The 20837-nt window shown below is 42.3% G+C and overlaps 1 protein-coding gene across 1 annotated transcript in view; it reads left to right on the forward strand.

Annotated features, from left to right (window-relative positions):
- Nucleotides 1-13004, forward strand: part of TFCP2 (transcription factor CP2) — a 43705-nt gene extending 30701 nt beyond the window's left edge. Inside the window, exons 8-15 of the mRNA XM_061614961.1 lie at nucleotides 558-646; nucleotides 1648-1696; nucleotides 2184-2277; nucleotides 2948-3038; nucleotides 7739-7842; nucleotides 9242-9384; nucleotides 10166-10217; nucleotides 10460-13004. Coding sequence (XP_061470945.1) covers nucleotides 558-646; nucleotides 1648-1696; nucleotides 2184-2277; nucleotides 2948-3038; nucleotides 7739-7842; nucleotides 9242-9384; nucleotides 10166-10217; nucleotides 10460-10497 — 660 coding nt within the window. The 3' untranslated portion in view covers nucleotides 10498-13004. The remainder of the gene's footprint in view (nucleotides 1-557; nucleotides 647-1647; nucleotides 1697-2183; nucleotides 2278-2947; nucleotides 3039-7738; nucleotides 7843-9241; nucleotides 9385-10165; nucleotides 10218-10459) is intronic.
- The last annotated feature ends 7833 nt before the right edge of the window (nucleotides 13005-20837 follow it).

Consider the following 20837-nt stretch of genomic DNA (forward strand, 5'->3'; position numbering starts at 1 on the left):
TCTTTGTCATCCCAACTGACATGCGACTGTAGCTGCAAAGGTTGTCCTCCCAGTATTGTAGCTTCAAATGTAACATCTTTATAAAAACAAAACCATCCAGTTTGATTGTTGGACTGATTTTCAGGGGAAAAAACTTGTTTCCTGCAACAGTAAAGAAATGATCATTTTAGTTGGGGCTGTGTGTATTTTATGGCTTCAGCCTAGAATAAACACGGATGCTTTAAGTGAACACAGTTTTGCTCAGAGAAATGAGGTGTGCTTTTCTGCTTATCAAGGACTGCTTTGTTTGACATGCAGGGGCAAGGGAGAAGGATAGAGCTCCATAAATCCCTGCCCATCCACTACTGGAAGATTTACTCCATCCTTACCCTGTCTGTGAGCGGTTTCTCCCAGATTTCCTACGTTTCCAAATGTTTCTCCACAAGCATGGAGACTAAAGTCCCTGAAATGTGTGGGAAATGCATGGAATGTATGTTCCCTTCCCCTGGAAGCAGCTTTGAGGTTCAGAAGCACTGTGATTTATTCTCAGTCTCTCACAATTAGATTTTCTCTTTCAGTGTTCTCCATGGCCTGAGATCACTTATGTCAATAATGTGCCATCCCCTGGCTTTAGCAGCTCCCACAGCAGTTTCTCCATCAGTGAAGGGTAAGTCCAGGCAGTGGGAGTTTTTCCAGCTTTTGTCCGTTCACTTCCCCAAGTTATTTAGTCACTTAATCTACATCTTTAGCCTGATGGGTTGCAAAGTCATCAAAGAAATTATTTACATTTTTTAATATTGTGCCTTTTTAAGGAAAAAGTAGCAAAGCTGGCTTCCTACAAAGTGGTCAGAAGAAAGGGAAAGTGCTTATTCTCTCTCATTTGCTCTACTCCCTTGTGGGAAGACAAATAGCTTCAGCCTCTCTGCTGCACACCCTTGCGTTTCTTCTCCCTCTTGAGTACAAATTGCACCTTCCTTTTCTCCCTTGGCTGAAGGTCTTCAGGTAGTGGCTGGACAGCCATATGTTGAGGATGCTCTAGGTCAGTGGTTCCCAAGCCTCTCCCCCATGGACCACTTGAAAACAGCGGAGAGGCTTGGTGGACCTCTTAATGATTATTCTGCCTGCTGTAGCAATTGTAATGTGCTGTGGTAAGAGTTTTAGCTGTATTCTGAGTGACACACCATGGACCACTTGAATGAAGCTTGCAGACCACTGGTGCTCCATGGGCCACAGCTAGGGAACTCCTGCTCTGGCTATAGATTTTCTGCATCGAGCAGGGATGTTGGATGACCTGCAAGTCCCCTTCCCAAATCCCTGGAAAAAAACAAGAGCAAACAACCATGATTTAAAGGTTGCATCACCATCACCTTTAATTGTTAACAACATTCATCTTAATAATGGATCAGGATTAAGGTTAGTGCCACCATAACCACTGTTAAGGCCAGTGGGAAAACTGGTGCTCAAAGGAAGAGCTGGGGAAGAAGCTGATCTCTTGGCCTGTCCCCCTATCCCTTAACCTGATTAAAGGATGGGCTTATTCTGAGTCTGCACCAGCCCTTTGACTAAATAGGCAAGAGGTACATTCAAATTGCAGATCAAGAAACATTTGGTGACAAGCAGAGAAAAGCAACCACCAACTTCCTTCTTTGTTTCTGTTTCTAAAACTAGAAATGGGTCTCCAAACCACCAGCCTGAACCTCCTGCTCCAATTACGGATGTAAGTCTCATTTCGTATTTTAGTGTTTCATTCCTCATCCATTCCCCTAATTTCAGATGTTAAACTTGGGTAGAGTTGATTCTGAGCTAGCTAAAATTCAGGGCACTGAATATGTTGCTTGCTGTGAGAAGTTTTGTTTTTTAATCTGCAGTTTTGTGTATTTGCACTTTAGTTTGTTTTATTTTATTCTCTTTGTCTTAATGTTCACTGCCCAGAGAGCTGTTGCTAGTCGGGCGGTATATAAGCTTAATTAAATAAAAATAAATAAAAAATTAAGAAATGGAGGTTTTATTGTAAGCTGGCTTGGGATCATGAAACTCTTGAAAGGCAGTCTGGAAACTGAATTAATAAATAATAGTGAACTTCTCCTCTGGATGACCTGCCGTGGGTGCATAAAACTGTAACAGATAATGCAGCAAGTCTTATAAGTGGTCTGTGTCCTGCATGTAAAGAAACAAGCAATTCTTTCCTTCCCACCCCATCATAGAACCTCCTGCCAACATCCACACCTCAGGAAGCTCAGCAGTGGCTGCACCGGAATCGCTTCTCAGCTTTCTCACGGCTTTTCACAAATTTCTCAGGTAATAGCAAAAACACTTGTTCCTGCTCTGCAACATCACAAGGGGGATTTGGCATTTGGATTCCTCAGCTTTCTTGTCAACTCCTCTAACAATTTATTCTCCCCATCCCTTAAAAAAAATTCTTAGAAATATATTTTAAGCTTCATGAGTGTTTCTGCCTCTGTACCCTGAGGAATATCCTACTCTCTGCCCATTTCCCCCTGCCACAATGATATAGGAAGATCTTTGTAGTTTATGAAGACTGCTATCTTCATCCTAACCTCTGTAAAGTCCCATAATAGTGTTTAAATTATGGAAGGTGGGGCTTAATGAAATCCAGCAGCCCCATCTCATAAACACCACTTGGTTTATTTAAATCATGCACCTCCTGCATCCTTCTAAAAACAATAGGGAAGTGGGCTGTCCATTAGAAAAGGTAAAAGGGCTGGGTCTCTTTTCTCCCCTGGTAATAGGAATCCTGCTTGAAAGCAGCCGTGGGAAGTATTCATGAGCTGGCTTCTGCAGAGCTGACACCCTAGATGCATCTCTGAATTTGAAACTCAGATATGTCTTTCATTAGGCAGTATTTATGTAGAAGGAATTATGTGAAATATGAAGTCTTGCACGTTAAAGCAAATGTTCATTGTCTCTCCCCACCTCTCCCCTCCCCTTTATTTTTTTTCAATCCTAGGGGCAGATTTACTGAAATTAACCAGGGAAGATGTCATCCAGATATGTGGCCCTGCAGATGGCATCAGACTCTTCAATGCATTAAAGGGACGGTGTGTATCAGCCAGACTGGCTTTAAATAGTTTGGGCTTTTATGTGCTGGTCAGTAATGAAGGCCGGGTTTGCTTCCCTAGTTTAAGATTTATTTTATATTTTATTGCTGGCACCTGAAAATCTGCTGACATATGCAACTAGTGCAGCCCTGTAAATAAGCCCACAAACGTTATTGGCAAAAAAATTACTAGGCTTCTGGGAGCTGGCAGGGGAAGGACAGAGCTCCATCCTTCCTGCAGCAGTCTGTTTCATTTCTATGCTGGGCACAGAACATAAGAGTTCAGCTGGACTGGATCAAAGGTCCATCTAGTCCAGCATCCTGTTTCCCACAGTGGCCAACCAGATACCTTTGGGGCAGCCCACAAGCTGGACACTGGGGCAACAGCTCATTCCCAGTGTTTCCTAGTGAATGGTATTCAGAGTTATGGTGCCTTTGATCTTGGTGGTAATTATACAGCCACGAGAGTGGCTGTATACTATAGCCAACATGGATTTTTTGCATTCCACAAAGTTGAATTTAAAATACCCCCATGCCATTCTGATGCTTCCCATAAGTTCATTTCAAAACAAAACATTACAAAACTTATAGTCCTGAACTCAGAAACGCTTGCTTAACAACCCTCTCAGTTTTCATGGTGATACACAAAACAGTCAGAGAGAATAAAGAGTTCAAAGTGTAAAAAGAGAAAGAGAGAGAGAAAACAGTCCCGTTTTGGACTGTTTTCTGTCAGAGTTCTCATAATCTGTTGAAATTAATTAAAAACAGCCATGTTCACAGAGTATCTGTAATCCTATTACTGGCCTTGCCCCATACTCTGACCTTCATCTTCTGCAGTTTAAAATGCCCGGCTGATTTTTAATTAATTTAAGAAATTTTGCCTTGAACTCAATGATAGGGCCAGACATGCTCAGTAAGAACCAACTGTCAGTGTTCTAAAAGCCAGACTCAGAGCTGCTGGACTTGGCTAATCGGGGGCAGACCCACACCAGACTTTGATTTCACATGAGACAGTCATGGCTTCCCCCCGAAGAATCCTGGTAAGTGTAGTTTGTGAAAGGTGCTGAGAGGAGACTCCTATTCCCCTGACAGAGCTCCAGTGGCCAGAGTGGTTTAACAGTCAACTACTTTGATTGAAGCTCTGTGAGGGGTACAGGGCATTTCCTAGCAACTCTCAGCACCCTTCACTAACTACCCTTCTCAGGATTTTTTGGAACAAACCATGACTGTCTAAAGTGAAGTAAAGGTCTGGTGTGGATGTGGCCAGGGACAGCTTTGGTTTAAATTTGGGTGGGAGGCTACATGTGCCTGCTGTAGGTGGGGGACATGCTGAAAAGCAATGATACTGTTCACAATGTTTTCCTTTTGGAAAGAAAAGGGGCTTCCCCACTGCTCACTGCCCACCTATCCAATCTTCTCTCCTCCCACTCCCATTCCTGTTACCAAATTATTCCAAGCTACACAGGAAGTGGATTGGACTGTGAAAGACCAACCCAAATTGTGTTTGCATTTTTACAAATTTGTAGGGCAGTACAATATCTCAGAGAGGAGGTCAGGTCTCCTGCTCCCTTGGTGCATTCACTATAGCTGCCCAATTTCCCTGCTTTTTAAAGTTTAATAGAAATATCTGTTGGCTATAGGTAATTTCTTAAAACTGCAATTTTTTCCTATTAGTGAATATACAGTTATCATCGCTAGTAGCTGTAGAAAGCCTTATCCTCCATGAATTTGTCTAATCCTCCTTTAAAGCTATCTAAACCAGTGGCCGCTGCCATATCTTGTGGTAGCTAATTCTATAGTTTAACTATGCACTATGAAAAATTGTTCCTTTTGTCTGTCCTGAATCTCTCACCCTTCAGCTTTATTGGATTACTCCAGGTTCTAGCATTATATGGCAGGAAGAAAAACTTCTCTCTGTGCACACCATGCATATCATGCACCCCCTCACCTTTTTTCTAAATAAGCCCCAAATGTTACATTTCCTGTAGGGGGGTTGCTCAAGACCCCTGATCATTTTGGTTGGCCTTACCTGCACTCTCCCTTCTGTGGCAGCCTGTGCTGGACTCAGAGGAGGGGACAGGCACCATATTCCGTTCCTCCTCCAACCCAGTCTCTCTCATGCCTGCAGTTTCTTGCTGCCTGTGGTTGTCAAATACAAGGCTGAACTAATGCCTCAGTGAGATGGATGAGGATGGACCTGATACTCCAGAAGTATCCTATAATACAATATGGATGCATTATGGAAGGACAGGCAAAAGACTGATGCGTCGTTTCTTGGGCACATAGTACAAGACTAGAATTTCACTAAAAATGTTTTTGCTTCCCTTCAAGGTGGTTTGAATATGGATGGATGAGTGTGCTTCATCATTAAATAAATCTAGCTTAATTGTTTCCCTTCAGTGAAACACATCCACAATGGTTCTGATTGCCCACCCACCCAATACACACCCTTTGAGCTGGAGAGGACTTTGTATGTTCTACTGTTTCTTGAGTAGTTATTAACTGGTCCCAATTAAAGAAAGCAAATACTGACTGGCTCCCAAATCAACGAGTTAGGCTTCTGGTAAGGGTCAGCTGAGCTAATACCAAACCATACCACAGAGTTAATGGACCAATTCTGATTGTTCAGATAGTGGTGTTTGGGGGTGGGATGCAGTGGACTCACTTAAAAGAAGAGAGCAAAAAGGAAAAAGGAGCAGTGCTTTCTTCCCTCTGCCCCCAAGGGTTGATAAAATATTTACTTCCACCCCAGTATGTTAAAAGTGTGGGCTGTTCAGGGAATGTAGGTGCATAAGAAGGGGCAGCAAATTACAAGGGACTGAAAGGGGGCAATAAGAGAATATGATGAGAAAGTAAGAGGATTTAAGGGTACAGTCACAAATAAGAGATTAAAGGCTGGGGTAATATTAGGAGTTTGGTCTGAGGAGGGTAGGGCACTTAACAGGTCGCCCTCTTACCGCTACTGTGGTAAGAAATGGGGAGGAGGACCTGACTGGGGAAGGGATGTCACTTGGGCCCTTGACAGCAGGCAAGTCTCAGGGCATGTTACTGGACACTGGCGCTGATAATGAAGCTCCTTCCCACTCTTTCCCCCAGCATGTCACAACCTCCTATTAATCCTGCATCACGACCTCCAAAGGGACCGAGTACTGCTCTGTCTCTGTGTTTGATGATGATGCTAACATCTTGTTTGAGTTGAGTAAATTTGGGGTGGGATTGCAGGTGAAAGCTCTGAAAACAATTTGGGAAGCAATGATGTGCTGCTGCTTGATTTGGATAGGCGGTTGGAAAAGCCACCTGAAGAAGGCACAACAGTGCCTTCAAGTGAGAGTGGGGAGAGAGCTGTGTTTTGAGGATTATTTTAAATCTGATTGTAAGCACTGGAATCGACCACGGATAGAGTCTACTTTGCACGTGTCAAGTTGAAAGCTTAATCTAGATCATCTCCAGTTAATGAATCTTGGGTGACAGAGCAGAGAGAGAACCCTGCCTGAGACCTTGGAAGAGCTGCTGCCAGTCAAAATAGATAGCACTGGGCTAGATGGGTCAGTGGTAGGATGCCCCTCTGCCTCCAGTTGTTGAATGGAAATTAGTGACCTACCTTGGAGCACAAACAAAAGCTTACCAAGCAAATTGATAACATATTAGTAGCAGGCATTTGTTTCCCTGGGTTACAAGAATGGAGTGCTGTTCAGTCATTTGGCAAAAGCATGTGGCACAGGCCTCCAAGGATCGCAGCACTTCAGAATGCAGGTTGCAGGGTTTTGGTTTTGTTTATTTTTAAAAAAGTTTATGAACACTTCTTGCAGACATCTGCACTACTGAGCAACATAAATAATACATAATATTACACTCTACAAATTCAGCCATCTTGGCAGTACTAAAAGAGTGCACTTAGAGAGACCATCTTACTAATAGTACCTAGAGCACAACTGAAATAACTTTTGAGGACCACTTTCATTTAACTTCTGTTAATAGCAGAAAAGCATTTTTTCAACCGTTCTGTGTCTTTTTAAAAATGTATTCTGACTCCCCTTTCTCTCTCTACCCTGTAGCATGCTCTACACTACCACACATCTTTTTACTTTTTCTATCCCCTCTGGTTCATGTACTCTTCCCTGTTCACCACCGTGGGTCATCACCCCCACCTTTTTATTACCCCATCTCCACCCATTTCTTTCTCTTTTTTGACCCAATTGAAGAGTTCTATCTGCACCACCACAGGAGTCTCTGCACCCTGCAGTTCAGTGTCCTCCCCACCCCCCTCTGCAACAGCACATACGGCTTTCACTCTTCCAGCAAAACTCAGGCAAATTATGCAGTCTGGCTGGAGAAAATGGTGACAACTCTGATTTCCGGGAGGTGAGGAGCAAGGTAGAATCATGATGAAGTCATTCTCTTCCTCCTCCCTCCCCACCTTGGATGGGATTTTGTACAGTCCTGTGCTTCTTGACTGGAGAGGAGTATTCAGACATACAGTCCTCCACCAACCCTCTGAAGCTCTCCCTAGGAGGTCTGCACCATGTCCTTTTTCTGGATGTCCAAATTGGCCAAGCACAGTTGTGAAGCATTTTGCCACCATGTAAATGCTATTAAAGTGCTGCTTAATCAAGTTATCCTTCTCTTTCCTCCTGTCCCTGGCCCTACCCTTAAAATAATCCCTGTTAACTCTGGAGTGCTCACATCTTCCTTTGCCCACAGGATGGTACGGCCAAGGCTGACCATCTATGTCTGCCAAGAGTCACAGCAACTAAGGGACCAGCAGAAGCATGAAGATGGAGATGCAGCCAACAATACTTTCTTTGGTAAGGGCTTTAGGAAAGTAGAGTCGGTGTCTCCTTTCGCTAATAGAGCCAAAGGCGCTTGTTATGGAATGACATCTCTGCAAGGCATTGTTACATGGTGGGTGGGTCAGCGGTACTTTGAAACCAGGAGATGTCTCATTCTTGGTTTTGTTGTTACCATGGTGGTCATGACCTGCATTTTTATCTTCATGCACTTAGCTTAATGCAGAAAATGAAATGGCACTTCTGTTCCAGTAAAAGCTCTGGTGTCTCCAAATTAGTAGGGGTACAATGTTCAGTCCAGCCTTCCCCAACCTGGTGCCCTTTTGATGATGAACTATAACTCCCCTCAGCCTCAGCCAGCATGGCTATGTTAAGGGACAATGGGAGCTGTCATCCAAAATATCTAGAGGGCTTTAGGCTGTGAAAGGGTGATTTAGACTATTTAGTCTAAGAATATTGTAATCAATTTTTAAAATCAATTAAAGGTATACTGTTATTGATTGGGCAACAGTATATATGTGGGTGTATGTAATATATAAAATTTTGATGGACCTACTTGTCAACCATCACCCGTGGATTTCTGTCTTAGAAGAGCCATTCCTTCTCCTTGTACAGGAATGTGTGTTGTGAGATGGTACCTACTTTGAAAGAGGCATGCCCAATATACATTTCTTTTGAGCTATTATTTTAGTCACATATGAACTAATGCCTATTTAAAGAATTGAATTGATCAAAACTCATATGATCAGCTACGATTTCTTAAATGCAGGACAGCCCTGTGAATAAGAAGTGTTCTTTAGAGGTGGTGTTCATTAGGCACATGCAAGGATTACTACTAGCATAATGGGACCTTCCCTCCTTCACCACCACCCCATGTGCACCCCATGCTATCCCCAGATCTTCTTCAGAGGCTTGGGAGAACCCCCAGAACAGATTTAGGGGGTGCGGGGGGGGAGGAGAGGGAGAGAACTTTATGTTGTGTTGTGCAAGGAGAAATCCTTGTGCTGACAGAACATTCACATTAGCACTATATTAAATACAACCCTAGGCAACTTGTAGGCGTCATGGAAATGCCCATGACCTGTGTATCTTCAAGACTGCAGTATCTACTGGAAGTGAATAATAAGACTTATTCAAGCAAGCTTTTAGTGGCTGAAGAAGTGTGTGCATTTATTTTTAATCTTACAGAGAATACTCTGTAGCTATATCTGTTGTTGATTGCCTCAGTCTATGGAGGATGAGGTAGATTAAGATAAATATGGGGAATATAGCACTACTCTAAATATAGCAATTTGCCATGTTGAGGGTTTTTTAGTGTTTTCTGTTCAGCTTTCTACATCCTCTCCTTTGTGCTTCCCCTTCTATCCTTCTGGCCATCCTGAATGTGCTCCTTGCTTAACTCCTTTTGCTTGTGCAGTTTACCATGCTATCTACTTAGAAGAACTGACTGCTGTGGAGCTGACAGAGAAAATTGCCCAACTCTTCAGCATTTCCTCTCAACAAATCAGTCAGATCTACAAACAAGGTCCTACAGGGATACATGTCCTCATCAGTGATGAGGTAAGAGTACCCCCAAAGTCTACAGAAGCATTGGGAATAGAGTTGGGAGCTTAAAGCCCTGTTGCAGGCTAGCACTGCTTCCAGTGCCTCTACTGCATCTTTGAGGTAGATATCCTTTCTCACCATCTTACAATGCGGGGTCTGCCCCTCTGTAGTTTTAGAGTAGACTCAACAAACAAGATGATGCAGTTTTTTACCCTCCTGTGCTTAAATTGTGCATTCACTCGCTGAAAACCCCCCAGCAAACAGCATGCTTAAACAGGGAAAACAAATCCACTGCAAGTGGTACTCTGTTTGTGTGTATGAGAGAGAAATACCTTTAAACCAAAGTATGTGGATTTGAGCTGCTCTTGCGGGAGACTTGGTTTGAATGAGAATGGAGCACCAAGTATATTGGCAGTTTAGTAGTAATCAGGTCTTCTCGGGAGAATTCAGGACAGCGGAAACTAAGTTGTGGATAGACTCCATAAAGTGATGGAGAGCGGATGGAAAACTCCTTGGAAGTTTACAAATTCCTATAGAAGGGCAAGCATAGCTTTTTTTTATTTTAAAAAAGACTATTCTCAGTCCCTGGTCATTGGGGTTGATGTTGGTAGTAACCGAGAAGCATACCAAGGAAGTGAGGCATCCACGATTTTCTCAAGGTGAGCCTGTTACTAAAAGGAAAGGGGGAATCTTTAGATGGGCACTCTGCTTGAACTGTTTGCATATCTAAAATGTTGTAGTTCTCTTTTGAATAATGCCTAGATCTCAAAAAACTATTTTTTCATTTCTGTTTTAGATGATACAGAACTTTCAAGATGAATCATGTTTTGTCTTGGATACAATGAAAGGTAAGCATTTGTTTAAGTGCACAATGATGTATGTTATCCCATTCCCCATGTCTGTTTTTCTTTTTCTTTGGAAAACCTAAGAACTCCATTCCTTCCCACCATAGAGTATCAAATCCAGCATGCAGTAAGAGCCATACAATATACATCACCTTCCATTAATTGCAATGAAGTGTGGGGTGCTGGCCAAGGGGATTGTACTCATTGCGTTCAGCCAGTCTCATGGTGCTCTGCTTTCTTTACAGCTGAAACCAATGATAGTTACCACATCATCTTAAAATAGATGAGGACTTGAATTTGCTGCATCTTCTCTCATGCACACAGCTTCATTTGCCTGTTTTGGCACATGGACACTAACAGAGACCCACAAAAGCAACTGGAATTCATCTTGCTTCCATAGCATGTTGCCTTCTGTTAGGTGAACAACCTGTACCATTGCTGGCATGCTGTAGACGTCCTTTGTAAGCCCACAGCTGCTTGTTGGGAGTTCCATGACATGGCTACACCCACTTGCCTGTTAAAACTGCCACACTGACCAGTGATGGATTTGCAATTATATATAATGGGGGTAAGGGGGACATTTGCCTGCAAAGTGCAACTGCTACATTTTTTATAGGTGACGCTAGGTGGTTGTGATAGATGCTCTGGGCACCCCTAAAGAAGTGAGCATCCATTCTAAGGAACCTCTTGATAGTCTACCCAGCTGTTCAACCCCCTGGGGTATGTATATGGCTAATACAGCCTAGGAGGTTTTCAAGGTTTTTTGGCCAATGTGAGGTAGAGACTTCGTTCCTATTCTGATTTTCAGACCTTGTTTTAGGTAGGGGTGTATGTGTGCACACACCTGCCCAAGTGTGACTGATATGTAGCTGTATTCTCTGCTAGTATAAGTTAGAAGATCTCATGTCTTGTGAAATCTAGCATCCATCAGGCTGCCTGTGACTACTCTGCACTCCAATTGAAGAGACTGCACATGCAAAATAATAAAATTGCTATCCTGAGCTGTTAAGTAACACAACTCACTAAGACAGAGGGGAAAAGGTGCATGTTAAACAACAACCTTGTGGAATGCTTATTTGGAATATGTAGAATTGATGTAGGTCTTTGAATGAAATCCCACCGGAGACCAGTTACATTATCCAAGAAACAACTCATCTAGCTATAGTCTATAGCACTTACAGAAAAGCCTGTGAAAGCTCCCTGGGTGACAAAAGTGCCTACTTGTCCATTTCTAACAACCAGTCTCTTAGGTAAAGGCTTCTGAAATGGATGCCAAAATGTATTTTTAGAGCCTTGGAGAAAACCATGGGGATCTGTTAACAGCTTTAGCGATGATACTCTTAAAGTCACAGGAGGACAACTTGTCTGAGGGGGAAAAGCCCACGTACTTCTAGCCTTCCAGCCCCTCCACCCCCCAAGCAAAGAGACAAATCTCTGGATGAAGCTGCAAACTCATATGTCACAGTGTGCAATGCACAATTAAGTCTTCATAGATATTGCAGTGGCCATAGAGCTGGAAGCTGATGCAGGCTGTGCTCAACCTAAGCTGGAGAGGTGGGAAAAATAACTTTCATTTTATTAAATTAAAAGCTAGTTAATATTTTTCTCAGTACTAGATTATTTGAGGGTTTTGCAAATCATTTTTACTTGGTATTTTTACCAGAATGTAATGAACTTTTATTTAAATAAATTAGGTTTAGTATGTTGTCTCGCAAGGAGGCAGGAAACTGGGTCAGGTCAAGTGAAATAAAGTCAATGAAGAAAAACAAACTCTAGCAGTTGTGTCTCTACAGCTTTTAAGCAGAAATGAAAATGTTAAATCTTGTCATATATATGCCAATAAAAATCACGTTGTCAGTCAATCAGTTGCCTTTGGTGCTGGGAGTGTACAGCTATGACATAGCCTCCCTCCAGAATGGAAACCAGCCAAAGTTGGGATTCCTTGTTTAAAGGAATACCAAGGCTCTGCAATCAACAATTTGTACTCTTCAGCAGAATGCTCGGTCAGACTTGAAATAGTGATGGAGCCACTATTTGAAATGGCCCAGAGGAGTTCACATTTTAGTGGTCCCTGTTTTGAACAAAGCCAAATTTACTCATCTCAGCTCCTGGTAATGACCATATGACTGGTTGGTATGCAGAAACATATGCTTACTCTTTCTGCTACAGTTAGGCTAAGCAGTTAACTGAAAGAGATCCACCCCCAATTGAACCCTAGAGCTGTAAATTGGCCTCTGCCTAGCAATAATCAAAGATGGGTGCAGGCCAAATGACAGAGCTTACACTCTGGTGGTTCTGTTGTATCTGTTGAGACAATAGTGACCTACTTCTGCCACTATGATCTCAGTCCAATAAAGCATGATTTATTGGATCAGAGAGGAACTGTGTGCCCATACACTTGTCCCTTTCCTTTCCCTGAAGAAATCCTGGTGTCTTAAGCTACAGTTTCTTGTTACTTTTTGAACTTGGAAACTAGTTTAAAGGGCGCCATTCCAACTTGGATATGAAACTAGATCAGTCCGAGACCATGACTTCCGAACTGGCTATTGTCATCCGCTCTCTGTCTAGTCTTCTCAGCAGGATGTAACTTTCAGTGCATAGTGGCAGCATAATTTTTTACTTTCCTGCTCCCCAAACCTATGTTTCAAGAACACCTGGATGGTGTGTGGGTGTGTGTTTTCCTGCAAGCATCAGTGAAGGTAGCTCATAAGTTTGCCATTCTTTCTGGTGTAATGGTTTGTGTTATGTATATTTGTTTTTTGCTAAACTATAAACTACAACATGGCTGTGGTTCACTTTTTTTATTCTGTTCTGGGTCCTTGCATAATATGGGAGTTACTGGCCATCACAGACAATGCAGCATTCATTCATTCATTGGCGGTCACTCGTGGCCAAGTAAGATTGTCTTCCAGGGTAAGGTCTTTAACAATGGGTCCATAAGTGACTGTGGAGGCCAATTCTGGATCCACACAGCCTCCCACAGTGAGGACATAGGTTTCCAGATGGAAGATGGTCACGATGAGGATTTGCTTAGCTCGTTTGTCCCTTTCACCCTGTACCTGTGCTTCTTCAAAGCCCATAGCACCTTTGATAATGGCTGACTGCCAATTGGGACGCTCGTGGGCCAAGCCTTCCCAGATCTCAATGTTCATGTTACATTTTTTTAGATTAGTTTTGAGAACATCTTTAAACCTCTTTTGCTGTCCACCGATACTCCGTTTTTTATCCTTAAGTTGGGAGTAAAGTAGCTGCTTTGGAAGACGGTGATCAGGCATTCAAACAACATGGCCCATCCAACGAAGTTGATGTTGGAGGATCATTGTTTCAACACTGGTAGTCTTTGCTTCTTCCAATACGTTAACATTAGTCCGCCTATCTTCCCAAGTAATTTGCAGAATTTTCCGGAGGCAGCATTGGTGGAATCTTAAAAGAAGTTGGGAGTGGCGTTTATAGATGGTCCATGTTTCACAGGCATACAGTAAGGTCAGTAGTTCAATGGCTTTGTAAATAAGCATTTTGGTTTCCCTGCGAATATCCCGATCCTCAAACACTCTACATTTCATTCGGGAGAATGCGGCACTCACAGAGCTCAGACAATGCCGAATTTCAGCGTCGATGTCAGCTTTCACAGAGAGATGGCTGCCAAGATAAGAAAAGTGGTTGACATTCTCCAGCGTCGCACCATTAAGCTGAACTGATGACGCCACAGAGGGATTGGTTCGCACTTGCTGATGAAGCACTTTGGTTTTTTTGATAAGTGAGAGGCCAAGCTTTTCATATGCTTCTGCAAAGACATTTAGGATAGTTTGAAGATCTTCCTCTGAATGTGCAGAGACTACATTATCATCGGCATATTGAAGTTCTACGACAGAGGTTGTAATTACCTTACTTTTTGCTTTCAGCCTACTGAGATTAAAAAGCTTTCCATCTGTTTGATATGTGATTTCCATGCCAGTGGGAAGTTTCCCCTCAACAAGGTGTCGAATCATGGTGATGAAAATAGCAAATAAGGTCGGAGCAATGACGCATCCCTGTTTGACGCCTGATCCTACTTTGAATGGATCACTTTGAGAGCCATTGTTATCCAAAATTGCTGCTGTCATGTTTTCATGGAGGAGTTGCAAAATATTCACAAATTGCCATCACAGAAAATGCAGCATCACTTAGTGATGCTGTACAACATGTGAATTGGATCTCATCCTTGGGACCTTGTTTGCTGCAAAAGAATCTCTGCATCAAGAAACTGAGAAGGATGTCAACTGTACATAGAGAGGTGCCAAATGTTGGGCCAGGTGTGTTTGTGTGTGTGTGTGTGTGTGGTTTTGTGTGTGTGTGTGTGTGGTTTTGTGTGTGTGTGTGTGTGCCTTTAGAGGGCATGGCCTTTTTTTAAAAAAAAAGTCATACCAGAGTAGTTCCCTAGATGTTAAAAAGTGTTTAATGAACCTGTTATGTGCCTTCAAGTCAACCACGACTCATGGCAACCCTATGAATCAGTCATCTCCAAGAGCATCTGTCATGAACTACCCTGTTAAGATCTTGTAAGTTCAGGTCTGTGGATTCCTTTATGGAATCAATCCATCTCTTGTTTGGCCTTCCTCTTTTTCTACTTCCTTCTGTTTTTCCCAGCATTATGGTCTTTTCTAGGGAATCATGTCTTCTCATGATGTGTCCAAAGTATGATAACCCGATTCTCATAATCAAGCTGATGAGCTTAAGTCAGTTTCAGCTACATAATTAAGTGTTGCCTTCAAATCATTACTGGTTTCTGCTAATAATATGGTATCATCTGCATATCTTAAGTTATTGATATTTCTCCCTCCAATTTTCACACCTCCTTCATCTTGGTCCAATCCCACTTTCCATATGGTATGTTCTGCGTATAGATTAAACAAATAGGGTGATAAAATACACCCGTCTCACACTTTTTCCAATTGGGAACCAATTGGTTTCTCCATATTCTGTCCTTACAGTAGCCTCTTGTCCAGAGTATAGGTTGCGCATCAGGACAATCAGATGCTGTGGCACCCCCATTTCTTTTAAAGCATTCCATAGTTTTTCATGATTTGCACAGTCAAAGGCTTTGCTATAATCTATAAAGCACAGGGTGATTTCCTTCTGAAATTCCTTGGTCCATTCCATTATATAGTAAGTGAAAGTGAGTGGTTAGTTGAATGGCATAAGCATTAACTCTATGGATTGTGGATTGAAGGGTGCACTGTACCTCCAGGAACTACCCCATGATTTGTGGCTGTTGTTATGTGCCTTCAAGTCGATTACGACTTATGGCGACCCTATGAATCAGCGACCTCCAATAGCATCTGTCATGGACCACCCTGTTCAGATCTTGTAAGTTCAGGTCTGGCTTCTTTTATGGAATCAATCCATCTCTTGTTTGGTCTTCCTCTTTTTCTACTCCCTTCTGTTTTTCCCAGCATTGTCTTTTCTAGTGAATCCTGTCTTCTCATTATGTGTCCAAAGTATGATAACCCGATTCTCATAATCAAGCTGATGAGCTTAAGTCAGTTTCAGCTACATAATTAAGTGTTGCCTTCTGGCCTTTTTTAATGCTTGCAGCTGTTTTGTATCTATTAAATGAAGATACATTTTGCTGCTTCAAGGCTTTCCTAATCTTTTGTCTAGACAGTCTCACCCCTGAAATTCAATTTCTGTCCACTTCATCTCTCCTCCCCCTCCCCACCCTTCCTGGTGGGATTCTTAATTTATCCCAACCTCAGTGCTTGATATGCCATTGATATATTTAAGTAATAACTTCCAAAGGTTTAAGATTTCTTATTTATCCCATTGAATCATTCTGCCCTTGTTTCCTTCACCCTTTTGAATTTCAAATAATATAAAAGGATAATTACTCCTGACATTAAAAAAGCCTAGCCAACCACTATCCCTTGGCTTGGTTCCAGTCAGTGGCACTATGAATTCTTAACTGAAGTGTTGTGGAAAAAAATCTGTCCAGTTTCACTTGCAACTTTGAAAAAACCCCTTACCAGCAGTTGTACAAGTTTTAATCATTCATGCTGTCTTTGGATTTTTCATGTTCATTTCATTTTTACAGACAATGTCCTGTGTTGGGCCTAAGTGCTCCATAACTGTGAAGATCTTATTGCTAGATGGCACCAACTTCATTCTAGACTCTGGCTATGCATGAAGTGGTCAGTTAGTGTGGCAAAATTAGCTTTAGGACCAGACACCATTGCATCAACAACAGTGACTCCTGTTTCAGTTTTAACCTCATGTCCATGTGAATTAGGCTAAACTTAGCATCTGTTCAGTGTGTGTGCCAATAGCTCTGGTTTCCCTAAATTTTCTTCCTCTGCCACTGGACAGCCAAAAAAAGTACTACTGTTCATGTGTTTAATGAAAGCGTAATGGCCTTTACTCAAGGATGTAATGGGTAGCCTGGCTTGCACATAATGCTAAGCCATGGTTTATGGTTTGTGTTATATGCAAACAGTGCTTAGTGGCTTAACTGTGTTTTCTGGGGGCGCCTTCCTGTCAAAAAACCCCTGGATCTGGAGGTTTAGTATACTTGCAAATTTCCCTTCATTGGGCAAGAAGATTGAGAGTGGTGGTTAGCCAATTGTAGGTGTACCTGAATGAAATGGATTATCTAGATTGATTTCACTCTGACTTCAGACCTGGGTACAACACTGAAACAGCCTTGGGGAACACAAGGAATCTTTAATTCTATAATGATATTAAGCTCGCAGCCCAAAATCTCTGAACCTTTTTGCACATCCACCACATGTGGCAGAACATGCCAGGGAGATCCCATCCAATATTTAGGGCATGCCTGTGGGTTTATCTTATTACATGTATACAGGGTAAGATGTCATCTGTGGAAGACTTTCAGTTTCCCCTTATTTTAGTTGAAACAGATTGGAAAAGTTGTCTAGACCAGGTAACTCTACCAGGTCGCTGGTTCAGTCTGTCATCCATTCCATGCTTGTAGCAGCACCTCGTGTGACTAACTAGTCCGTTCCTCACACAAAATCTCATACATTGAGGAGAGACAATTGATGTAGACAGAATGGTCAAGGATAGAGTTTTGAATGCTGTGCGGGGTCTAGTTGCTGGACTCCATACTGTGGAATTTGATGTCAAGTGGACCACTTGATGAATCCTCAGCCAAATGGATTCTGCTTTTCTTCAGTTTTTACTTCAACTGGGTCTTTTATGTCCCTAACTCAGAGCAAACCAACACACACTCTTCCCTTAAAGCAAATCAGTTTGTCCTGTTGGAAGAACAGTGGATGACAACCAGAAGTAGGGGGAAGAGTGTGCGGTGGCACTAGCCTTGTGGCCCAGTGTTCTAGACCTATAAGTTTGCCCTTGCAAAGGGCTTAAAGATGCCCTCCCAAAATCTTTGGTAGGTGAGTCAAGAAGGGTACAGCCTACAATTTGTCTCTGTTATGTGGGTTATATTCCATGTGTCTCCAGGGACATTGCACCAATTCCTGAATGGCTATCCACATGCTCATTAAGTGTGCAGTATCGTGGTACCACTTAATAGTCAGGAAACACACCTCCCTGACTCAACCTCTCAGACAACACAGTAGTTCTTAAGCAGGACCGCTTGCCTTGTGCGTTAAGCTATTTAACATTTTCTGCCCCCTGGGCAGTGATTTGGTAGGAATCTGGGGAGTACTTGAAAAAGACAAGAGAATTTTGGAAGGGTAGTCATTTTTACTGCTGCTGCTCTGTCCATTCATGAAAAGCCATTTTTGGGGTATCTCTGTCAGTCCTTTAGAAGTGTAATTTAGTTTCCTGAGTTGGTTCTAGCACTTTGGCATTATTACCCCCAAACACTTTCATGAGCTGGGTCATGGCTTAAATCCCATGACTTCACTTTAATGATTTTCAGGTTAGAGGGCTTGTTGAAACAAAGCATCTTGGGATTTCTTGGGATTCATTTCCAGCCCAGCCACTTTGCCACATCTGGAGATGACCTGCAAAAGCTCTGGAATTGATATGTTAGAGTTTTAAAGCTGTAATGCCACATAACCCACAGGTTGGCCACATGGGGCACCCCATTCACCGTGACCCCTGTTATTGGGAGTGTACCTAATGGGATAGCAAAAAACGGGTGATAAAAGGCATCCCTGCTTTGTGCCTCTCCCCATGTTATACCCCACTGAATCTATGCCATCGACCATATCAAAGCTTGACTGGCTTAGTATAGGTTGAAGTGTATTGTAACACATTTTGCCCAAAAATGCATGTGGCAAAGTTGTCAAAATAGGAAATCTCAGCCATGCGTGTCAATAGCTTCACTTGTGTCAAGGGGCACAATCGCCACCAGTTTTCCTGTTTCTTTTGCTATAAGATTGCATTAAGGAAATGGCATGTGGGATTCACAGCGTGTTAATAATAAAGCCAATCTAGTGCCTCTTGACCAGAGATGGAGTTATGGATGCCGTTGTGCTGGTGAAGAACTTGGCATCCTGATAAATCAATAATATTTGATGATAAGATCCTTGCTCAGTTTGAGTAGAACAATGATTCTAATAAACCTCAGTTTCTGAGACACTTGGTCACCTTCCAAAATACTATTGAAAAGTTTTACCATATGAGGGACAAGAGTGTCCCCAAACATCCTATATAATTGGCCTGTGAACGCATCCAAGTCCAGGACTTTGAAATATTGGATCTTTTTGAAAATCTGGCTTAATTCATTGCCAAATGTAGGACAATTGAGGAGACCCTGCTGATCGTCCAATAGTCCCTCCTGGGCCATCACTTCCAGGTAAGTTGCAGTTTGTGTGGGTTGGGGCATCAAGATTTGGGAGGAAGGGTGGAATATAAGTTATTATAAAACAAGTACATCAATAAGATTTGTATAAATTTTTCTCCTATAAGTAATAGGTCATAAATCCCCCCCCCAATTTGTTCTTATGGAACAAGATTTTTGGTTAGCTTTTTCTTTATCCTGATAGCCAGCATTCTGGAACTCTTGTCACAATACTTGAGATGTTTTAGGCTAAGAAATTGCAAAGTGCCAACTATCTAACTATTTAGTTGCTGTAAACTGCCCAGAGAGCTTCCGCTATGGGGTGGTATACAAATACAATAAATAAATAAATAACCTACCAACCTCAAGGCTGTCTAGCTCTGTGCGCTTCCTGGTGAGCTCCTTATACACCTGATTGCTGCCAGTCCTTTTGTGCTTAATCTCCAGAATTGCTATTTTTCTTGAGCTGGGTTCAAGTGTGTTCACACTCTTAATGTGACTACACTCACTGATGAGTTTTCTCTCCTACCACCACTTTCACCTTCATAGCTTGCTAGGTGAGGATAGTCCATGTTCTAATGACCTCTTGTTTGGACTACTGCGATGTGTTCTATGTAGGGCTACCCTTGAAGACTGTCCAGACGCTGCAGCCAATTCAAAGTGCTGCAGCCAGGCTATTTTGCAGAGCACTGAAAAGGAATCATATTTTATATCAGTTTTTAAAACACTGCACTGGCTGCCTGTTAGCCACCAGGTCCAATACAAAGTGTTGGTACCGGTTTACAAAGCCCCATTTGACTTGGGGCCCAAATACTTAAAGAAGCACCTTTCCCAGTACCTGACAGCCTGTGCTTTTTAAGATTGGCAGGGGAGACTTTGCTTGTGGCGATTACTATAGTTTGTTTGCTTATCTTTGGGACATCTAACGGTTAACTCATGCTTCAACAAACCATGGCTTAACATTATGTGTAACAAGCTACTGTAAGAGGTGGCTGGATACAGATAAAGGATTGTATTCAAAGTAGCACTAAGTCGCTGGTTCCCTCAGAATTTCTTTTTGTGCACCAGAATGTTCTCCATTTCCTCCTCTCTATGCCCCTTAAATTGGTTCTGGGTTTTCCCCAAGCCTCTGGAGCAGATTTGGGGATCCTGCAGAGTGAGCATGGAATGGGGGGAGGGGGAGTCCCATTGCACTAGTGCCAAACCTTGCACTGGTACAATTACTTAGTTGAATTATGGGAATAGGAATATTCTCTCGAACAAGCATATTTTTTCCAATTGGAAGAGCAGCATATATATATAAGGTTCTCGGGCACTAACCAGACCCAGGCTTGCTTAGCTCCAGCAAAATGGGTGCACTTACACTCACTCAGATAATCCTATGTATGCCTGTTGAGAAATAAGGCTGCAATCCTATACCCAGTTTTACATAGGTTATATGTATAGGATTGCACTACTAAGTCCTTTTGAGATCCATGGGCCTTACCTGGGAGTGAAGTGCATACAGGAATTGTAGCCTTACTTTATTTCAAGTGCAATCAGAGTAGGTGACTACAGCACTGAGGTTCATGTGGCTGGCCTTCTCAAGTCTCAATAGGATTTGGGGTGAGGATTCTGCTCAAAGAGGTCCCTGTTTGAGACATGTAACATTAAACCACTAACGTGTGGCCTCTGTTAAAATGTTAAAAGTTTGCACCTAAATTTAGAGATGTACACATTCAAATAGCAAAACTACTTGGGTGTGTGGCAAGACATTTTTGTTTTGGGTCTGAGCTAAAATGTAGTGAGTCTCCTCTCTTCTCTTTCCTAGTTTGCTGTGTTACACCAATTACACTTGCATTAATTGAAAACAAAAATGAAGTGGTTGCATGTACTAT

The sequence above is a fragment of the Rhineura floridana genome, chromosome 3, assembly GCF_030035675.1.
Source record: "Rhineura floridana isolate rRhiFlo1 chromosome 3, rRhiFlo1.hap2, whole genome shotgun sequence".
NCBI classification, from domain to species: Eukaryota; Metazoa; Chordata; class Lepidosauria; order Squamata; family Rhineuridae; genus Rhineura; species Rhineura floridana.